This window comes from Equus quagga, chromosome 3 (genome assembly GCF_021613505.1).
Source record: "Equus quagga isolate Etosha38 chromosome 3, UCLA_HA_Equagga_1.0, whole genome shotgun sequence".
Classification (NCBI taxonomy): domain Eukaryota; kingdom Metazoa; phylum Chordata; class Mammalia; order Perissodactyla; family Equidae; genus Equus; species Equus quagga.
Window position 1 is genome coordinate 85382682 of NC_060269.1, and position 17660 is coordinate 85400341.

General features: G+C 38.9%; 1 protein-coding gene across 5 annotated transcripts in view; it reads right to left on the reverse strand.

Annotated features, from left to right (window-relative positions):
* The window catches only part of HERC3 (HECT and RLD domain containing E3 ubiquitin protein ligase 3), a 100585-nt gene that overhangs the window by 20671 nt on the left and 62254 nt on the right, over nt 1-17660 (reverse strand). For all 5 annotated transcript variants that reach the window (XM_046655977.1, XM_046655976.1, XM_046655972.1 and 2 more), the window contains 9 exons: nt 17143-17254; nt 16539-16728; nt 14629-14792; nt 14384-14497; nt 8099-8122; nt 7917-8006; nt 6034-6204; nt 4242-4385; nt 3071-3237 (listed from right to left, as the gene is read on the reverse strand). In XM_046655977.1, the coding sequence (XP_046511933.1) occupies nt 3071-3237; nt 4242-4385; nt 6034-6204; nt 7917-8006; nt 8099-8122; nt 14384-14497; nt 14629-14792; nt 16539-16728; nt 17143-17254 (1176 nt within the window). The remainder of the gene's footprint in view (nt 1-3070; nt 3238-4241; nt 4386-6033; nt 6205-7916; nt 8007-8098; nt 8123-14383; nt 14498-14628; nt 14793-16538; nt 16729-17142; nt 17255-17660) is intronic.

The following is a 17660-nucleotide window of genomic DNA, read 5'->3' on the forward strand; positions in this document are numbered from 1 at the left end:
AAGGAAATAGAAACGGTAATCAAAAACCTCCCCAAAAATAAGAGTCCAGGACCGGACGACTTCTCTGGAGAATTCTCCCAAACATTCAAAGAAGACTTAATACCTATTCTTCTCAAACTGTTCCAGAAAATTGAGAAAGATGGAGCACTCCCTAACACATTCTATGAAGCCAACATCACCCTGATCCCCAAACCTGACAAGGACAACACAAAGAAGGAGAACTACAGGCTGATATCACTGATGAACACAGATGCAAAAATCCTCAACAAAATTTTGGCAAACCGATTACAGCAATACATCAAAAAGATTATACACCATGATCAAGTGGGATTTATACCAGGGACACAGGGATGGTTCAACATCCACAAGTCAATCAACGTGATACACTACATCAACAAAATGAAAAACAAAAACCACATGATCATCTCAATAGATGCAGAGAAAGCATTCGACAAGATCCAACACCCATTTATGATAAAAACCCTCAATAAAATGGGTATAGAAGGAAAGTACCTCAACATAATAAAGGCCATATATGATAGACCCACAGCCAACATCATACTCAATGGACAAAAACTGAAAGCCATCCCTCTGAGGACAGGAACAAGACAAGGGTGCCCACTTTCACCACTCCTATTCAATATAGTACTGGAGGTGCTGGCCAGAGCAATTCGGCAGGAAAAAGAAATAAAAGGAATCCAAATAGGTAACGAAGAAGTAAAACTCTCACTGTTTGCAGATGACATGATCTTATATATAGAAAACCCCAAAGAATCCATATAAAAACTATTAGAAATAATCAACAACTACAGCAAAGTAGCAGGGTATAAAATTAACATGCATAAATCAGTAGCATTTCTATGCACTAACAATGAACTAACAGAAAAAGAACTCAAGAACTCAATCCCATTCACAATCGCAACGAAAAGAATAAAATACCTTGGGATAAACTTAACCAAGGAAGTGAAGGATCTATACAATGAAAACTACAAGACTTTCTTGAAAGAAATTGATGATGACATACAGAGATGGAAAGACATTCCATGCACATGGATTGGAAGAATACTACCTAAAGCAATCTACAGATTCAATGCTATCCCAATCAGAATCCCAAGAACATTCTTCACAGAAATTGAACAAACAATCCTAAAATTCATATGGGGCAACAAAAGACTGCGAATTGCTAAAGCAATCCTGAGCAAGAAAAACAAAGCCGGCGGAATCACAATCCCCGATTTCAAAACATACTACAAAGCTACAGTGATCAAAACAGCATGGTACTGGTACAAAAACAGGTCCACAGATCAATGGAACAGAATTGAAAGCCCAGAGATAAAACCACACATCTATGGACAGCTAATCTTCGACAAAGGAGCAGAGGGCCTACAATGGAGAAAAGAAAGTCTCTTCAACAAATGGTGCTGGGAAAACTGGACAGCCACATGCAAAAGATTGAAAATTGACCATTCTTTTTCACCACACACCAAAATAAACTCAAAATGGATCAAAGACCTAAAGATTAGGCCTGAGACAATAAGTCTTTTGGAAGAGAATATAGACAGTACACTCTTTGACATCAGTTTCAAAAGAATCTTTTTGGACACTATAACTCCTCAGTTGAGGGAAACAACAGAAAGAATAAACAAATGGGACTTCATCAGACTAAAGAGCTTCTTCAAGGCAAGGGAAAACAGGATTGAAACAAAAAAACAGCTCACTAATTGGGAAAAAATATTTACAAGCCACTTACCCGACAAAGGGTTAATCTCCATAATATACAAAGAACTCACACAGCTTAACAACAAAAAAACAAACAACCCGATCAAAAAATGGGCAGAGGACATGAACAGACATTTCTCAAAAGAAGATATGAATATGGCCAATAGACACATGAAAAGATGTTCATCATCGCTAATCATCAGGGAAATGCAAATCAAAACTACACTAAGATATCACCTTACACCCGTTAGATTGGCAAAAACATCCAAAACCAAGAGCGACAAATGTTGGAGAGGTTGTGGAGAAAAAGGAACCCTCATACACTGTTGGTGGGAATGCAAACTGGTACAGCCACTATGGAAAACAGTATGGAGATTTCTCAAAAAGTTAAAAATAGAAATACCCTATGACCCAGCCATCCCATTACTGGGTATCTATCCTAAGAACCTGAAATCAGAAATCTCAAGAGTCCGTTGCACCCCTATGTTCATGGCAGCATTATTTACAATAGCCAAGACGTGGAACCAACCTACATGCCCAGAAACTGATGACTGGATAAAGAAGATGTGGTATATATACACAATGGAATACTACTCAGCCATAAAAAAAGACAAAATTGGCCCATTCACAGCAACGTGGATGGACCTCGAGGGTATTATGTTAAGCGAAATAAGCCAGTCAGAGAAAGACGAACTCTCTATGACTCCACTCATAGGTGGAAGTTAGTATATTGATAAGGAGATCTGATCGGTGGTTACCAGGGAAAAGGGGGGTTGGGGGGAGGGCACAAAGGGGGAAGTGGTGTACCCACAACATGACTAACAAAAACGTACAACTGAAATCTCACAAGGTTGTAATCTATCATAACATTAATAAAAAAAAATATTCTAAAATTAATTGTGGTGGATGCCTACACAATTCTAAATATACAAGAGTCAATGAATTACACACTTTAAGTGGGTGAATTGTATCGCATGTGAATTATATCTCAAAGTGTTTGTTTTTTCAGAAAGGCTCCCTTTTCAATACTTTCTCCCCCTGTATTTCTGGGCCACGGCAAGCCTCAAAGTCCTTATTTTTGCTCAGGATAAGGAAAGCAGAGATTATTTTGTATTCCTGGGGAGCTACGACCTCCCTTTTCCTTTTTCCCCTCCTGCCCTCAGAGTAACATAGACAATACATCAAGCAAGAAGCCGTACAGCTATGTCCTAAGACAAAGGATACACAACAGACCCTAAGCATATGGTTTGATACACACAAACTTGTACATGTGGTATTTTCAAACTTCAACCCCTATGAGAGGGAGCCAGAGCAGTTTCCCACACCGTCTGCCTATCCTTTAGCTCTGTACCTTCCTTCAGTGGGTGACAACTCCTTCAAGTCTTCCAAGCCAGGCTTTACATTCAGTAACTTCTTGTAGAGAGCCAACGGGAAGTGGAGATCGACCACGGTGGAGTTGTAGATAGCTAGGCCACAGGTTATGCCAATCAAGTGAAACCAGTTGTGCTCTACAAAACACTTTTCAGTATGTATGCAAATATATTAAAAAGAAATGCAATGTTTGTGACCCTCAAAACACTATCATTTTTACCTCAAAATATTTTCAGTATAAAAGAATAAAGATCTCATTAATATTTAGTTACCTTCTGAAGCAGAGAAACACTCTGATAAAAGTTCAATTATCCCCCAAAAGCTGCCACGTAAAGTTAAGCATTCACAGCTCATCTAGCGATACAGAAGACAGCATACAATCATCTAAGGCAATGCTGTCCAACAGAACCTCCTGCACTGATGGAAACATTTCATTCTGTGCTGTCTCACATGGTGTCACCAGCTACATGTGTCTACCGAGCACTTAAATGTAGCTAGTACGACTGAGGAAACGAATCTTCAGTATTAATTTTAATTAACTAAAACAAATTTACATAGCTAAATGTGACCAAGAGCTAACTTTTTTAGAACAGTGCAGACCTAGGGAGACAAGTTGAGTAGAACTAAACGAACTAAATGAAGGCTGGTTGAAATTAGAATGCCTTTTAAAACTTAGCTCTCCTACTGAATTTTCAAAACTAAAGTGTGCATGTCTTTCTATGAGCATTCAGACACATACTATCATTGTTATTAAAATAAAACACATTTGACTACTACTTTCCACATCACAAAACCAATTTCTTTATCACACTGCTTTCTACCCTTCAAGGATAACAAAACTTGGATCTTACCTACTAGAAATGGAAATGGACTGATGGGTGACAAAATGCACTATGAGGTCTTGGCAACAGTAAAAATGAAGACCAGATAAATTATTTAGACTTTTTTTTTTTCCTTTTTCTCCCCAAAGCCCCCCAGTACATAGTTGTATATTCTTCGTTGTGGGTCCTTCTAGTTGTGGCAGAGACATTTTAAATTATCATCTTTGTTACACTCCCCCCTTTGCAAAGTCAGAAGTTGCAGGATTGGTCTGACAACAAAAAGAAAGTTTAATTCACTCCATCTGTTTAACTGGGACATCACTAACTTACCGTATCTGAAAACCACAAGAGATTTGAATCCTGATAGTAGGTAAACATTCCATAGATGGGATTCAAAAGTTCTTTTAAAAGTAAAAGAAAGAACTCTTTTGTGACACCACCAGCATCCACTGCTTCTTCACCATCAAAGATTACCTTAAAATAATGAAAGTAGAATTAATACTTCAGGGAAATCTTTAGCATTTTATCTTTTTTTAGCAAATTCTTCCCAAAGTCAGGACAAAGGAGGGAAGATATAATAGACCACACTGATGCGATGAGAACCACAATGGGTATCTGCTGATTATTAACAAGGCACTTACAGACACACAGAACTTTTACCAGGTACGAGGACTACAAAGGAAGTCAGAAGTTTACCAAATGCCCACAGAAAGTCTACCATCTATTTGGGGCAGTAAGGTGAACATAAAAGAATCAGAGAGAACATTTTACTTTCAAAGAGTCAAATATATTGAGAGGTAAATGTTCTAGCACATAGAGAAAACAATGACTAACCTGAGTAAAGGAACACTTTCTGGAAGAAATCTCTCTTGATGGGGTTCTAGAAGTGACTAATGCACATGGAAAGGAGGAAGGCATTCTAAGCAGGCCCAGATCTGGGTTCTGTGAGGGACTATAAACAGACCCATTTGGGGCATGCTGGACCAGAAACGATCATCACAGTAACCACCATAGCCAACCAACCAATGGGATTTATTGAGAATTTGCTACAGGCCAGAATGTAAGCTCTACTAGCCTAATCCTCAGCGCAGCCTTATTCATGGGGATTACCATTATCATCCCCATTTTACAGGTAAGGGCTCAGGCAAAGGGCTAAAAACAGCAATTGAGAAAGCCTATCCTCGTGGCTGTGTTCAAGGTGCCTAGAGCAGGACGAGAGTAAAAGGGGGCATGGGCACTGGGACTTGATTTTACGGACGCCAGCAGAAGACTTAACTCAGACGGGCTGCAAGGCAAGAACTGTCTCATCTGAATTAGACTGAAAACGGGGCAAAGAGCGCCCCCATCTGACCCAGAAGTTCTAGGCGGAACTCCCAAGCAGGTTGATGAGACTGATACATGTTATTGGACGTTCTGGAGAGGGTGACAATGTCAGAGAGACCATCGGTTTCTTGCCCATTATGTGTGAGAGACTGGAGTTTACAACAGGATTGGAAATTGAGATATGGAAGTCTTCTGAAAGACAAATGACTTAAAACAACTTCAAATAATTCACCAAACATTTATTGAACACCTACTGTGTACTAAGCATTGTGCTAAGCCCTAGGAATACAACATGTAGTCATATAAACATGCTGGTTTATGAGGAAAGACAATTCTTAATTTAGTAATTTTAGGAGCTAAGAGTGCCTACCGTAATAGACCAATAGCTTCCCAGATGATATGACTACCTTTCCCTCCTCCTTTTTAACCTTCTTTCTCTTAAATCTTTGACATCCAAAGACTTCCTAGACACTGGCTCGACAGTCTTACCTAGTTTCAGTTTTCGTTTAGCTCTTGCCTGGTTGTTTGGGGTAGAGCTGGAGCAGGTACACTGATGACAGCAGACAAAGGGACCCCTATAAGCCCTCACATGATCCACTGGCATTTTTAGCTGATGTTATGTTGAGGTGTTCTGTTTGGTGATTTGACAGAAGGAGGTGATTACATTCTTATAAAATGAATGAAAGAAATAATGAATGGCTGGACTACACAATTTTAAAAATAAGATCTTTGCTACATCATCAACACTGTCTAAGGAAAACCTAGACAGCCAATTAGAAAAATATATTGAAGCACTCACTTTGAGAGGCTTTTTCAAATCAATATCAGAATGAATGCTCAGCTCTCTTAGGGCATCTCCAACAAGGTTGTTCCTGCGCACGTGAAGGACCAAGAAGGGGCTTCTGGCCAGCAGAGGCTCCAGGGTGAGAAGCATGAAGACATTCTGCAGGTTGGCTCCATTGACCGCCACCTTGAACAGCACATCCAACAACACAATTACTCAAAGCACACCTGTGACTGGGGACAGCAGCTAGCTTTACCTTTGGACCTGGAATAGGCAGGGAGCAGGCTGACTGCATCTCCATTTTGTTCCTTTTTATCTTCCTCTTAACTTTCACAGTACACTTTCTAAGTTACTCATGTTTACACAATACACAAATCTTTCTAATATGAACCCAAAAAGATTAACTGAAATAGTTTATGAATCATACGACCCCTAACCAGTTCCAGGAAAATGTTCAGACCAGCTGATTAACACTGAAATAATATTGTTCCGGAAGAAACACGATGGAGAGTGGGTAAAAACCATAACTTTCAAAATGGCAGGAAAAGAAACCTAATAACCACTTTTAAACAGTTTTTATTCTTTGAAAAATGTCCACATCTCAGGAAAACCTTTCAATTGTCAATATCATGGATACATCACTGTGAAAACAAACATCTATGTACAGACAGAGAGCTAGAGAGAAACAGACAAAGACAGAGAGATGACTGAAGTTTATACATCCACCAACAGAAGGCATTGGCAGGTGTGGATTGCTAATGCACCAGTGTCTCTGTATGCTTGTCAAAATCAATCATATTTTGGGCCCAGCCTCGGGGCCGAGTGGTTAAAGTTCCACACGCTCCACTTTGGCAGCCTGGGTTCACAGGTTCGGATCCTGGGCGCGGACCTACTCGACTTATCAACCACACTGTGGAGGTGTCCCACGTCTGAAAAAATAGAGGAGGATTGGCACAGATGTTAGCTCAGGGCTAATCTTCCTCAAGCCGAAAAAAAAAAGAGGAGGATTGGCAATGGATGTTAGCTCAGGGTGAATCTTCCTCAGGAGGAAAAAAAAATCAATCATATTTTATAATAAAAATGTGTAATTAGTAAATTAAACAGATCTCAATAACTTAAGTTTTTATTCAATAAAGAATTATCAAGCCCCATTTAATCATCTCCCTTTCTCTCTATCAGGGGTCAGCAAACAGCAGGCCACAGACCAAATCCAGGCTGCTGCCTGTTTTTGCATAGATCTTGAGCTAATGATGATTTTTACATCTTTTCCCCTCCTTTTTCTCCCTAAAGCCCCCCGGTACATAGTTGTATATTTTAGTTATGGGTCCTTCTAGTTGTGGCATGTGGGATGTCCCCTCAGCATGGCCTGATGAGCGGTGCCATGTCTGTGCCCAGGATCTGAACTGGCAAAACCCTGGGCCGCCAAAGCAGAGCGTGCGAACTTAACCACTCAGACCTGGGGCTGGCACTTACATTTTTAAATGGCTGAAAAAAATCAAAAGAATATTTCATCACAAGTGAAAATTAAATAAATTCAAATTTGAGTGTACATAAAGTTTTACTGGAATACCACTATGCTCATTTATTTACATGTTGTCTTTTGCTGCCTTCGTGCTACAACAGAGTTGAATAGTTGAGATAGAATGTATGGCCCACAAAGACTAAATACATACTACGTGGTCCTTTATGAAAATGCTCGCCAACTCCTGAACCACATAAATGTGCATTCACGTATATGTCTTATACTCAACATAAAACTGCTGAAAAAATTTAGAATAGTTCTAAAACTTATAATAGAACTTGATCCAAATATACTTTCTGCTATTAGGAGAAATTACAACTAAATGTGTAGGATGAAAGAAACACAGTAAGAAGAAGTCATTTTTAAAAGATGAGACCTGCATCTGTAGTTCAGCATCAGTCTGTAACATTTTGGTCTTGGCTTGGGCATCAAAGATGAAAGGGTAGGAACAAAGTGTCACAGCATCCTAGAATAAAATATATGATTGGAAATATTATGGTATTCCACAGAGAACATTGCTGGAAAAATATATATGTAAATTTAAAAAGGATCTTTTACCTGTATTATAGATGGTCTAGCTTTCTGCGTAAAGAAAAATAAAAAGTCTCTTACTTGGATTGCAAAACCCAAACTCTCTACTCTCTACAAATATAAAATACAAATAACAAACCGTAGAACTTAGTTGACTATTTGGCCATGGAACTAATGCCACTTGAATGGCTGACTGGGTTTCTGATGGAATAGACCAGATGTTTTGATGAACGCAGACTGAGAAACTAAAAACAATTTTTAAAAGTTTTTAAAGTACCTTTACAGGTCATTTTACTACCTCCATAATTCACAGCATTAAGAGAATTCTCTTCCGTAAGAAATCTAATTCCAAAACAGGAGCTTCACAGTCTGTACTTCAGAGATGAACTTGGTTGGGCAGTGGATAATGCAAATTGCATCTTATTTGTCAGTATGTTCCATCTCCTCCTCAGACATACTTCTTCCACACTCCTAAGGTGTTACTCTTAGGAGAAACCACATATTCAGAACGCTGTTCCTGACTCAGCACTTTTTGACCAGTGCGGCCTACAGAAGACACTCCAACAACATGTGAGTAAAACCTGAATCAACCTTTGATGATGGGAATAACAGTAAATAAAAACAATCACAAGCATATCTAAAAGGCCTGTTACAGTTTCATTTATCAAAAAAAAGAAGGAACTAGTTTCTGAAAGTTATGTTATATAAGAAACATTATTCATTAACTTCATAAAACAGAAAAGAATCAAAAATATAGATCACGTTGACCTGTAGCAATATTTCTCACACAGAAAACTGGATTTATTCTCGCAGATCTGAGATCACTCTGTAGACTTTTTAATTTTGTGGGGGTTTTAAAAAATGATATCCTGAACAAAATTAATAAAAACACATTCTGAATGAGCTCCTTATAATGATGTTTTACCATATAATTTGCACTTATTTTAGTGATTGCACTGGTGCCACATTATACTTAACTGCCCAAGGGTACTGAGAAAAGAAAAGGAGTCTTCCTTTGCAAGTGATGCATCTGTGCCCAGGAAAAGGCCAGAGCAGTCCTGGCTCACTGCACGAATGAAGGTTTAATAGCAGCTGACAGGAGAAGAGAGAGCTGAGTCATCCCAGGGCCGATGGGCTTTGAGCCGAGCACCGGTGGACAGCAGGCCATCCTGACTCACCATGCAAGTGGGGTTTGGTTTCAGTAAAACATTCTTGCTCATCACATTAAATCAATGAAGCTAATCTGCATTTTATTGATTTTAGAGTTTTGTTTGTATTCAATTTGCAAAAATTGTTTAAAGGCTAGAATAAGAAGTGTATACCTACCTCCTCTTGTGTTTGTATATATTTCAATGAAATCATTTAAAAGCAATTTTAATTAAAATCCACCCTGCTTATCCTTTAGAAAGAAGTCCCTTCAGTGGTCTTGGAACATTTCCCTAGACTAAGAAACTCTAATCCGAGAAACAGTTCCAGTCCAGTGAGACAAGGTATGAAATATATAATCCAGCCTAATGTAACTCACTCTCATGCCGACAATATCTAATTACTTTGAATTTAGGAACTGAAATCACTAAAATAAAAAAAAACCACACACCGTAAAACAGCACTCCAAAAAGTTATCCTCTAGTCTAGGCACCTATGAGCATTCTGGGGAAGTAGGTTTAAAATTGGTGCCAATATTCAGAATTTCCTAACCTTCCTCTCAGAAGAGATTTTATTCTAAGCATTATCTACTTACTCTCAAGGGAAAATAAAGACCTTTAATGTGTGTTAGCCTATAAAGCAAGGCAAAGTTCTGAACACATCACACGTAAAAGTGACTCTTGGAGGAGTGATAAGAGGGACTGTAAAAACAGTTGCTGGCACTGCAGCATCCCAGTATACCGAGTACTTTCAAACACAGGTATTTTGGTTGAGGCAATATAGTTCTTTCAGACATCAACGGGCAGCTGTATTTCCTGGCTCTCCCCAGTCCCACTCCAGTTCTCTGACTCCTAGCACGCTCTCCCTGCAAGCCCCCCACAAGCCCTCCTAGCCCCCTCTAACACCCACCTTCTGCAGCTCCTAGTCCCTCCCATTGCCCGACTCCTTCCCACGCCCTGAAAGAGCCCCGTTTTGGAAGGAAGCTGATCTCTCCTCCGCAGCAAAGGAGTTAAATTGAGGGCAGAGTCGCCATCCTCTCAGTTGAGTGGGATGTCTGGAAGGAAATCCAAAACCGCTTCGGTTAGGAACCAAAGCCAAGGCCAAAGAGTTGGTGGTCCAGAAGACCCCCCAAGGAAGGACCGTAGTGGTGGCTCTAAGGTAGGCAGAGGAGGGAAGGGTATTCAGTCAAAAGGAGCAGCAGACCTATAAGAAGGTCCATTTGTACACTTACAAATTTTGTATAAGTCTATGAGTTTTTGTATTTGAAAGAAAATAATTTAATTTCACTGATTTTTATTTTGTGAATGCTGAACATTTCAGAAACGGTATTAGTACTGGTATTTCCGTACTATGTGAAATAAACACTGAAACAGCGGTGTTACGATTTTGCTCCATGACTGCTCTCCCTAACTTAGAAAAATGCATATGATCTGATAAGATATGTGATCTCCTCCTGAGAGGCTGCTTGTCCTGGGCCATCCATTCCCCAAAAATGAGTCTGTCAAACAAACTAGCAAAGTACTCGTGGATCACATTTCAAGTGCTCCTGCTGGAAATGGGTTGCACTGTGATCTGAGTTCATTTTTTAAAGTATATGAAATAAAGCAATGAATAAGTACCTGGTACAGAACTGGAGAATTGGGATTTTTTTTTTTTCTAATTCCGAGTCAACATTTCCTAACTGTGGCTATGATGGGGACAAGATGCACTGCATGAACACCTGTAGTGTGAGGAGGAAACACAGGCGCCTCTGCCTTCGGGCCTGCCTGCCACCAGGCATTCTTTCCCTCACCACGGGCAATCCCAGCTCCCCAGCACCCCTGAATGCTGAGGCAGAAACAGCTGCTTTGTCTCACCCAAGCACAATACTGCTACCTGGAGCCAAAACACTGCCCCCGGGTGACACATACAGCAGGATGTCAAGGTGACTCTAGTTTATTTCTGAAACATTTACTTTGTGTCACTGATGTTCTCACTTGTGCTGCCCTCTATGGGATCCCACGACGTCACTCATTCTATGTGCTATTTGGTTTTCAGGTGCAGACAATGGCAGTTTATTAACTGAAGTAAACATGCCACTACTACCCCTTCTTTAAAATGAGCAAAACTCAGTCACATTAGAATGCTCCTTTTGTGCTCCATAGCCCTTTGCACACGTGTTATATCCCTTTGTAATCCCTTTTTCACTGCTGTCTCTGCTTTGAACACCCACAAGGCAGACACCATGTCCCACATGTCTCCATCCCCAGTGACTCTAGGCACATGACACAAATTAAGTGCCCAACAACTGCTTAGCAAAAAATAGTTATGAGGGCTTATTATATACCAGGTACTAGGTACTCTGCTAAGTGAGGCCTCGCCATGCTTTCCTCCCATTTAATTCTCACAATACCATTATAATTCTCATTTACGAATAAGGATGCTAGGCCTATAGAAACTAAGTAACTTGCCTGAGGTCACATAGCTAGTAGGCCAGAGTTGAGACTTGAACTCAGTTATTTTGCGACTAGAGCATGTGCTCTGGGCTATATGCTATAGAGCCTCAGCTACCACCAAGCTAAAAAATGTAACACACAAAAATCCATTTATTGTGTACAGTGGAATATTATTCAGCCATAAAAAGAAGAAAATCCTGCCATTTGCAACAATACAGGTGTACCTAAAGGGTATTATGATAAAAAAGCCAGACAGAAAAAGGCAAGTAATATATGGTATCATTTCTATGTAATATCTACCAAAAAAAAAAAGCCAAGCTCATAGAAACAGAGAAAATGATGGTTGTCAGGGGAGGGGGGGTGAATGGGGAGCTGCAGGCCAAAGGATACAAACTTTCAGTTGTAAGATGGACGAATAAGTTCTGAGCGTCTACTGTACAGTATGGAGACTACAGTTAATATTATATTATTATATATTATTTCAAGTATTATATACTTGAAATGCACTGAGAGTAGATCTTAAGCACTGTCATCACACACAAAAAAAGAGTGAACTATATGAGGTGATAATCGTTATGAGAAAACTCTGTATTAATTAACTTGATCCTGGTAATCATTTTCTAACACATATGTGTTATCAAGTCCTTATATTGTACACATCAAATATGTACAATTTTGTCAATTATTCCTCAGTAAAAGCTGGGGAAAATCCATTTATTATTCATCACTATCATTTAAAAGTGGTTAAAATAAACTTATATATGAAATGACTTTAGTATTTTGGGTTAAAATCCAAGATATCAAAAAATTTAAACTTCTGTTTCTAATAGTATTGTATTTTGTACAACAGAAAAAATTCCACAGAAATCATGAAAGGTCTCACAGTAATTTCACATGATTTTCTATCTTTCCATAATAACTACCTTAATTACTAAAGAGGAGATGAGCTTCTGGTATTCAAGACTTATATCTTCTTATCAAATGTTAAGAGAAAGAAACTATAAAAAATTGTAAAAGTTGCTCACTTAAATACCTCCATTCAGAGTTTACAATCATGATAATTTAGATTTTAACACTGGCAACTTCTTTTTCAGTGTCAAAAAGAATTAGGGTTCATCAGAATTATTTTATTTAGCATCAAGTCATCAAAAGAGTAAATGAGAAGTCAGAGGAATTGGCTTTTATATAATTGAACTGATGGGAAAATTGTTTACTTCCCTGGGCCTCCATTTCCTCACCTGGAAACAAAGCAGTTGGACTAAATAATTCATTAGGCTTATTTCAACTTAACATTTTATTATTCAATGAATAATTATTCACAAATTGATGAAACAGAAGAGCTTACCCTTCTACAATTTCTAAATTAGCAGGTGAAAGCTGAGCTCATTGCTAGCCTCCACATTAAAGTTCCCAAGGAAACTCATTTAGAAGACTCTAACCCATCTTTACTGGAAAGCATTTTGTCTTCTCAGGGTAATCATAAAATCTTATTAAAAATACAATATTGCTCTATTATTTGATCAAACTTACCATCTATTATTAAAGAAAACAGTCTTGCTCAGTTAAATAAACCTATTTAAATGCCTTGCTTTTGGAGACCACTACTGACGTCCAAAACCCCTAATACTGCGTAAGTGTTGGTGATGAATCTGTCAAACCGGCAAGCACTCATCTCGAATGGATCTGCTGCACATGGCTTTGCTAAATCAATAACCAAATCATCATTCTGTTTTCCGACATCACTCAACTTTACACATACTCCACAGGATGGGGAATATAGGATGGGGGACCCTAAAAAGCCCCACACATATCCCAAGTCAGTCTGTAATCAAACTGAGCAATTCTTGACCAGTCAAAGGTGGCAGCAGGAATCCACAGCTCCTTGGACGGCACATCTAATACACAGTGAGGGCTGGCTCAGGGGTATGCGACACTTTCATACACAGAATCCTAAATCAGAGGTGGCCTACAGGGTTCAGGCAGCGGACATAAGACAACTGGAGGAGCAGGCCAGCCTTTGGAAGACGATAATTAGCAAGTGATCCTTTCCTCAATGTCAACATCAAGCTGCAATGGGGACTGTGGCTCACATGAGCCTCATCTAAAGAGCCACTCTTGAACTCCAGCCAGCTGGTGCCATCTGGGAGGACAGGTCATGTTGCCAGATCTTCCAAGTTTCAAGAAAAGCTAGAAATTCATTTTATGTGTCTTGACTTGTTTTCAAGTTTCAAGAAAAGCTAGAAATTCATTTTATGTGTCGTGACTTGTTTTGTGGTAAAAGACAAAGTTTACCATATTTACCATTTTTAAGTGTACAGTTCAGTAGTGTCATCCGTTATTATTGTGCAGCAGATCTCCAGAAGTTTTTCATCTTGCAAAACTGAAACACTATACCCATTAAACAACAATTGCCCCTTTTCCCTCCCCCAGGCTCTAACACCCACTATTCTACTTTCTCTTTCTATGAGTTTGACTACTTTAGATACCCTGATTTTTTTTAATGTTGACAACTAATTAAAATTTATACCTCTCTGAGTGACTACTTATGATCATTTATGATACTCAAAGCACCTCAGATTTTCGAGAATGCAAAAGCCAGTGGATAAACAGAACTGTGACGCTAACACCGAAGTCCAGGACAGATGACAGGGCTCAGATGTGCTTTTCTTGTCCTTATGTGTACTCAGAGAAAAGACTGAAGCTTTAAGATATGCTTTACACAAATTCTTACCATGCCTGCTTGATGCAAGAACCACATGAGGTAGTCTTCCTGAATGTCCACGAGACTGGAAATCTCAGGAATGTAAAATGTATCATATTCCACATGCTTCACTTTAAGATTTACCTGATGAGGAAGAAAATAAGGACACCTAAAACCGTGATGACTGGAAAATGCTTCCCACAGAATGCCTCAGTAAGACATTGGACCCCGGCAGCTATTCACCCCTCTTCCCACAGGCTCCCCTCTACGCTTACCTTATACAACTTCTCCAAGAGCTTGAGAGCTGCTGTAATGTAATTGTTAAACAGCACAGGAATTAAGAACGTCTTTCTTCCCCTCAGTAGATAAACAACCGCGCCTTTATAGAGGTTTACCAGCTTCATGAAATATTTCGGGCACACCTGAGACCACCAGTTATCTTTAGAAAGAAAGAAGAGACATATTTCAACATGTAATCTTGATCAAGTATTGATGTCTTCTGCCTACTAGCTAAAAACCGCTCCCGGCTAGAAGATGAACATTAGTCTAAAATACAGTTTCTCAAAACTGACTTTAAAAAGAATCCATTGAAGCATTTCTGGAGAGACCAGCATCTGAACAAGAATGCCTGCAGCTATTCTGTAAAGCTTGATCTGACTTTCTTCCTCAAAGACTCATTCAGAAGGCTAATCTAAAAGTTCCATTCCAAGAAGACATGTGGACAAGACGCTAAGGCACATATTTTGGGCAGGAGCATTCACATATCCTAATCCTTTCACAGCCCTCTTGTCAGCCGCCACCTAAATCCTGTACCACAGACTCAAAGGACCACATGCCCCAGAAGCAGTACCACTGTCAACTATTCCTTCAAGAGGCATAATCAGCAGAAAAACTATTTCTGTTTCTCACCAAACAACGCTTTCTCATAACCAGACAAGACGACTATACTTGTCAGAAATAAATTCAGCCATACTAAAATATTTAAAGAGCGAAATAACACAATGTCTGAGATTTTAAAAATATATTCCAGCAAAAATAAAGAGGTGGTGGCAGGGGGAATACATAAAGCAAAACGGGCAAAATATTGATAATCATGAATTTCTATGATGGGTACCTATAGTGTTCTATTTTGAGGTATTCTTTTAAATTTAAATCTCTACAACTAGAAGTTAAAAACAAATTAAGTGTAAAACTGAACAATTTTATCTCTTTATGCTATCCTATATGGAAAAAATAAAATTTAAAAAACCCAAAACTTAAAAGTCAGGTAATATTCATTCTTTACTTCATAGTCTATTAGACTATCTGACAAATATGCCCCAAAAGGCTTTTGATCTTAAAAAAAAAAAAAATTAAGGACCAACATATTACTAGTGCTTCATTCTGCTTCTATCGTTTACAAAGGTGGAAGCAATGTGGAAAAGCCAGTATTCCATCCTCAGGAACACAGGTCTCTTTGCTCATGGGGAGACCACACTCTGTAACATCCTAGTCCACATGGAACGCAGAAGTTACTGAGTTGCAATGAACACCTAAAAAAAATTTACCAGAAAAACAAAAAAGGAAAAAGCCAGGTGACAGACTTTCTGCACTCGATTAAAAAAACATCTCAGGCGCTACTCCCATGAGAGACACTCTCCAATTCACTGAGGAACGGAAGGTTCTTATCTCAGCAAAGTGTCCGTAGCCTGCAAAAATCAGTGTGGACTCAACTGTCCTAAAAAAGAAAAACAAAACAAACATTTGGTAAGTCTCCACTAGGTCATTTTCTTCCTCTCCTTCTTTGGAGACTGTATCATCAAAACTGTTCATTTCATTCCCACCCCCTAAATTAGTTATAGGAGAAAGAGCAGCAGATGGACACTAATTTTTAAGGCACTATTAACTACCAGCAAGTGTAGGAGGAGAAAAAATAGTTTAAAGTTGGATAACCTAACTTTGCGAATATTTAAAAATCAAGATTAGTCTGGCATGAATCATTTCAAATGACCTAAATAATGGTTCAATTTGTTCAAATTGCAAATATGGCTTGTTAGAAATTAATAGCAAGGAAAGGAAGGTTTAAATGTTAAGGATATTAAAATGGCAACAAACAGATCCTTGGATCTCAATCCACCGAGAGCCAGTGGTCACACAAATAAAATAAAAAGCACAAAACCACTGGTATTGAGTTTAGCAAATTCACCTAAAACTTTGCTAGGGTTTGTATCCAGCCGCAGAATGGCCATAGCCAGGGGAATAGTCAACGTTATGTAATACTTGGAATCCTGGAGCAGGGGAAACTCAGGTAGTATTAAATAGATTCTCATTGCTTCAACATCTGGTGGTGAACTCGACAACTGAGGAATCAGGCAACTTTCAAAGCTGTTTAAGATCTGTATGAGAGAAAAGAGTATTGAGCAATTCAAACACACCTGAGATCTAGTTACCTTATCTCTAAATTTATAAGCTATCTGATGGACTCGCAGCTCTCATTCACTCAGTGTGCACTGAGGATCTACTAAGAGCCAGGCTCTGGTCCAGGTGCTCAGGAGGCATCAGTGAAAGGAAAAGCCAGAGACCCCTGCCTGTGGAGACCTCACACTCTGGAGGGGCATTTCCTTAGAAAGATATAAGCCAAAGAGAAAGCTAAAGGTAGGTCAAATCCCCAAAGTGAATATTTTACAGAGTTTAAGATTTATACAAGACTTTTGCCTTTTCATATTACTCTTGTTCTTCTCTTGAAAGTTGAATTAATACAATGCAAAAATGCATTCTTAAGCATACACTTTGTAATGTAAAGAACACACCTGTTCCAAAATCATGGAGTGCTGGGAATTCATTAACTTCTCAAATAACACTCGAGTTGAGTTCAGGTCAATCCCAGGGATTTTGGGACTTGTTTTAAAATGTTCATCAATTCTAAACAAAAACAAAACGAGTGTGTAATAAAAGAAAAACAAAGCAAAGACTCTGATAGGAATTACAAAGAGGTAAACAAAATAGTTTGTCCACACTGATCTGATTTAAATTTGACCTGCCAGACATGACGCACAAAAATACTACATTTTGGGGAAGCTCAACAGAATAAACCTCCCTGGAATCTTTTTTAAGATATTCTTAAAATAGTCATGCCTTTTTTCCTTCAAGTCAAAGCACAAGGATCATCATGTCAATATGAGGCTGTCCTGAAGTTTATAAGTAGGGTGCTATTTCCCTGATGTGCTCTTGTGTTTTTGCCTTTTTCTGTAATTGTGAGACATTAAACTAGATGCAGGGGCAATGCTTAGGTGCAAAAAACATCCCCTCTGCAAACTGGCCCACTCAT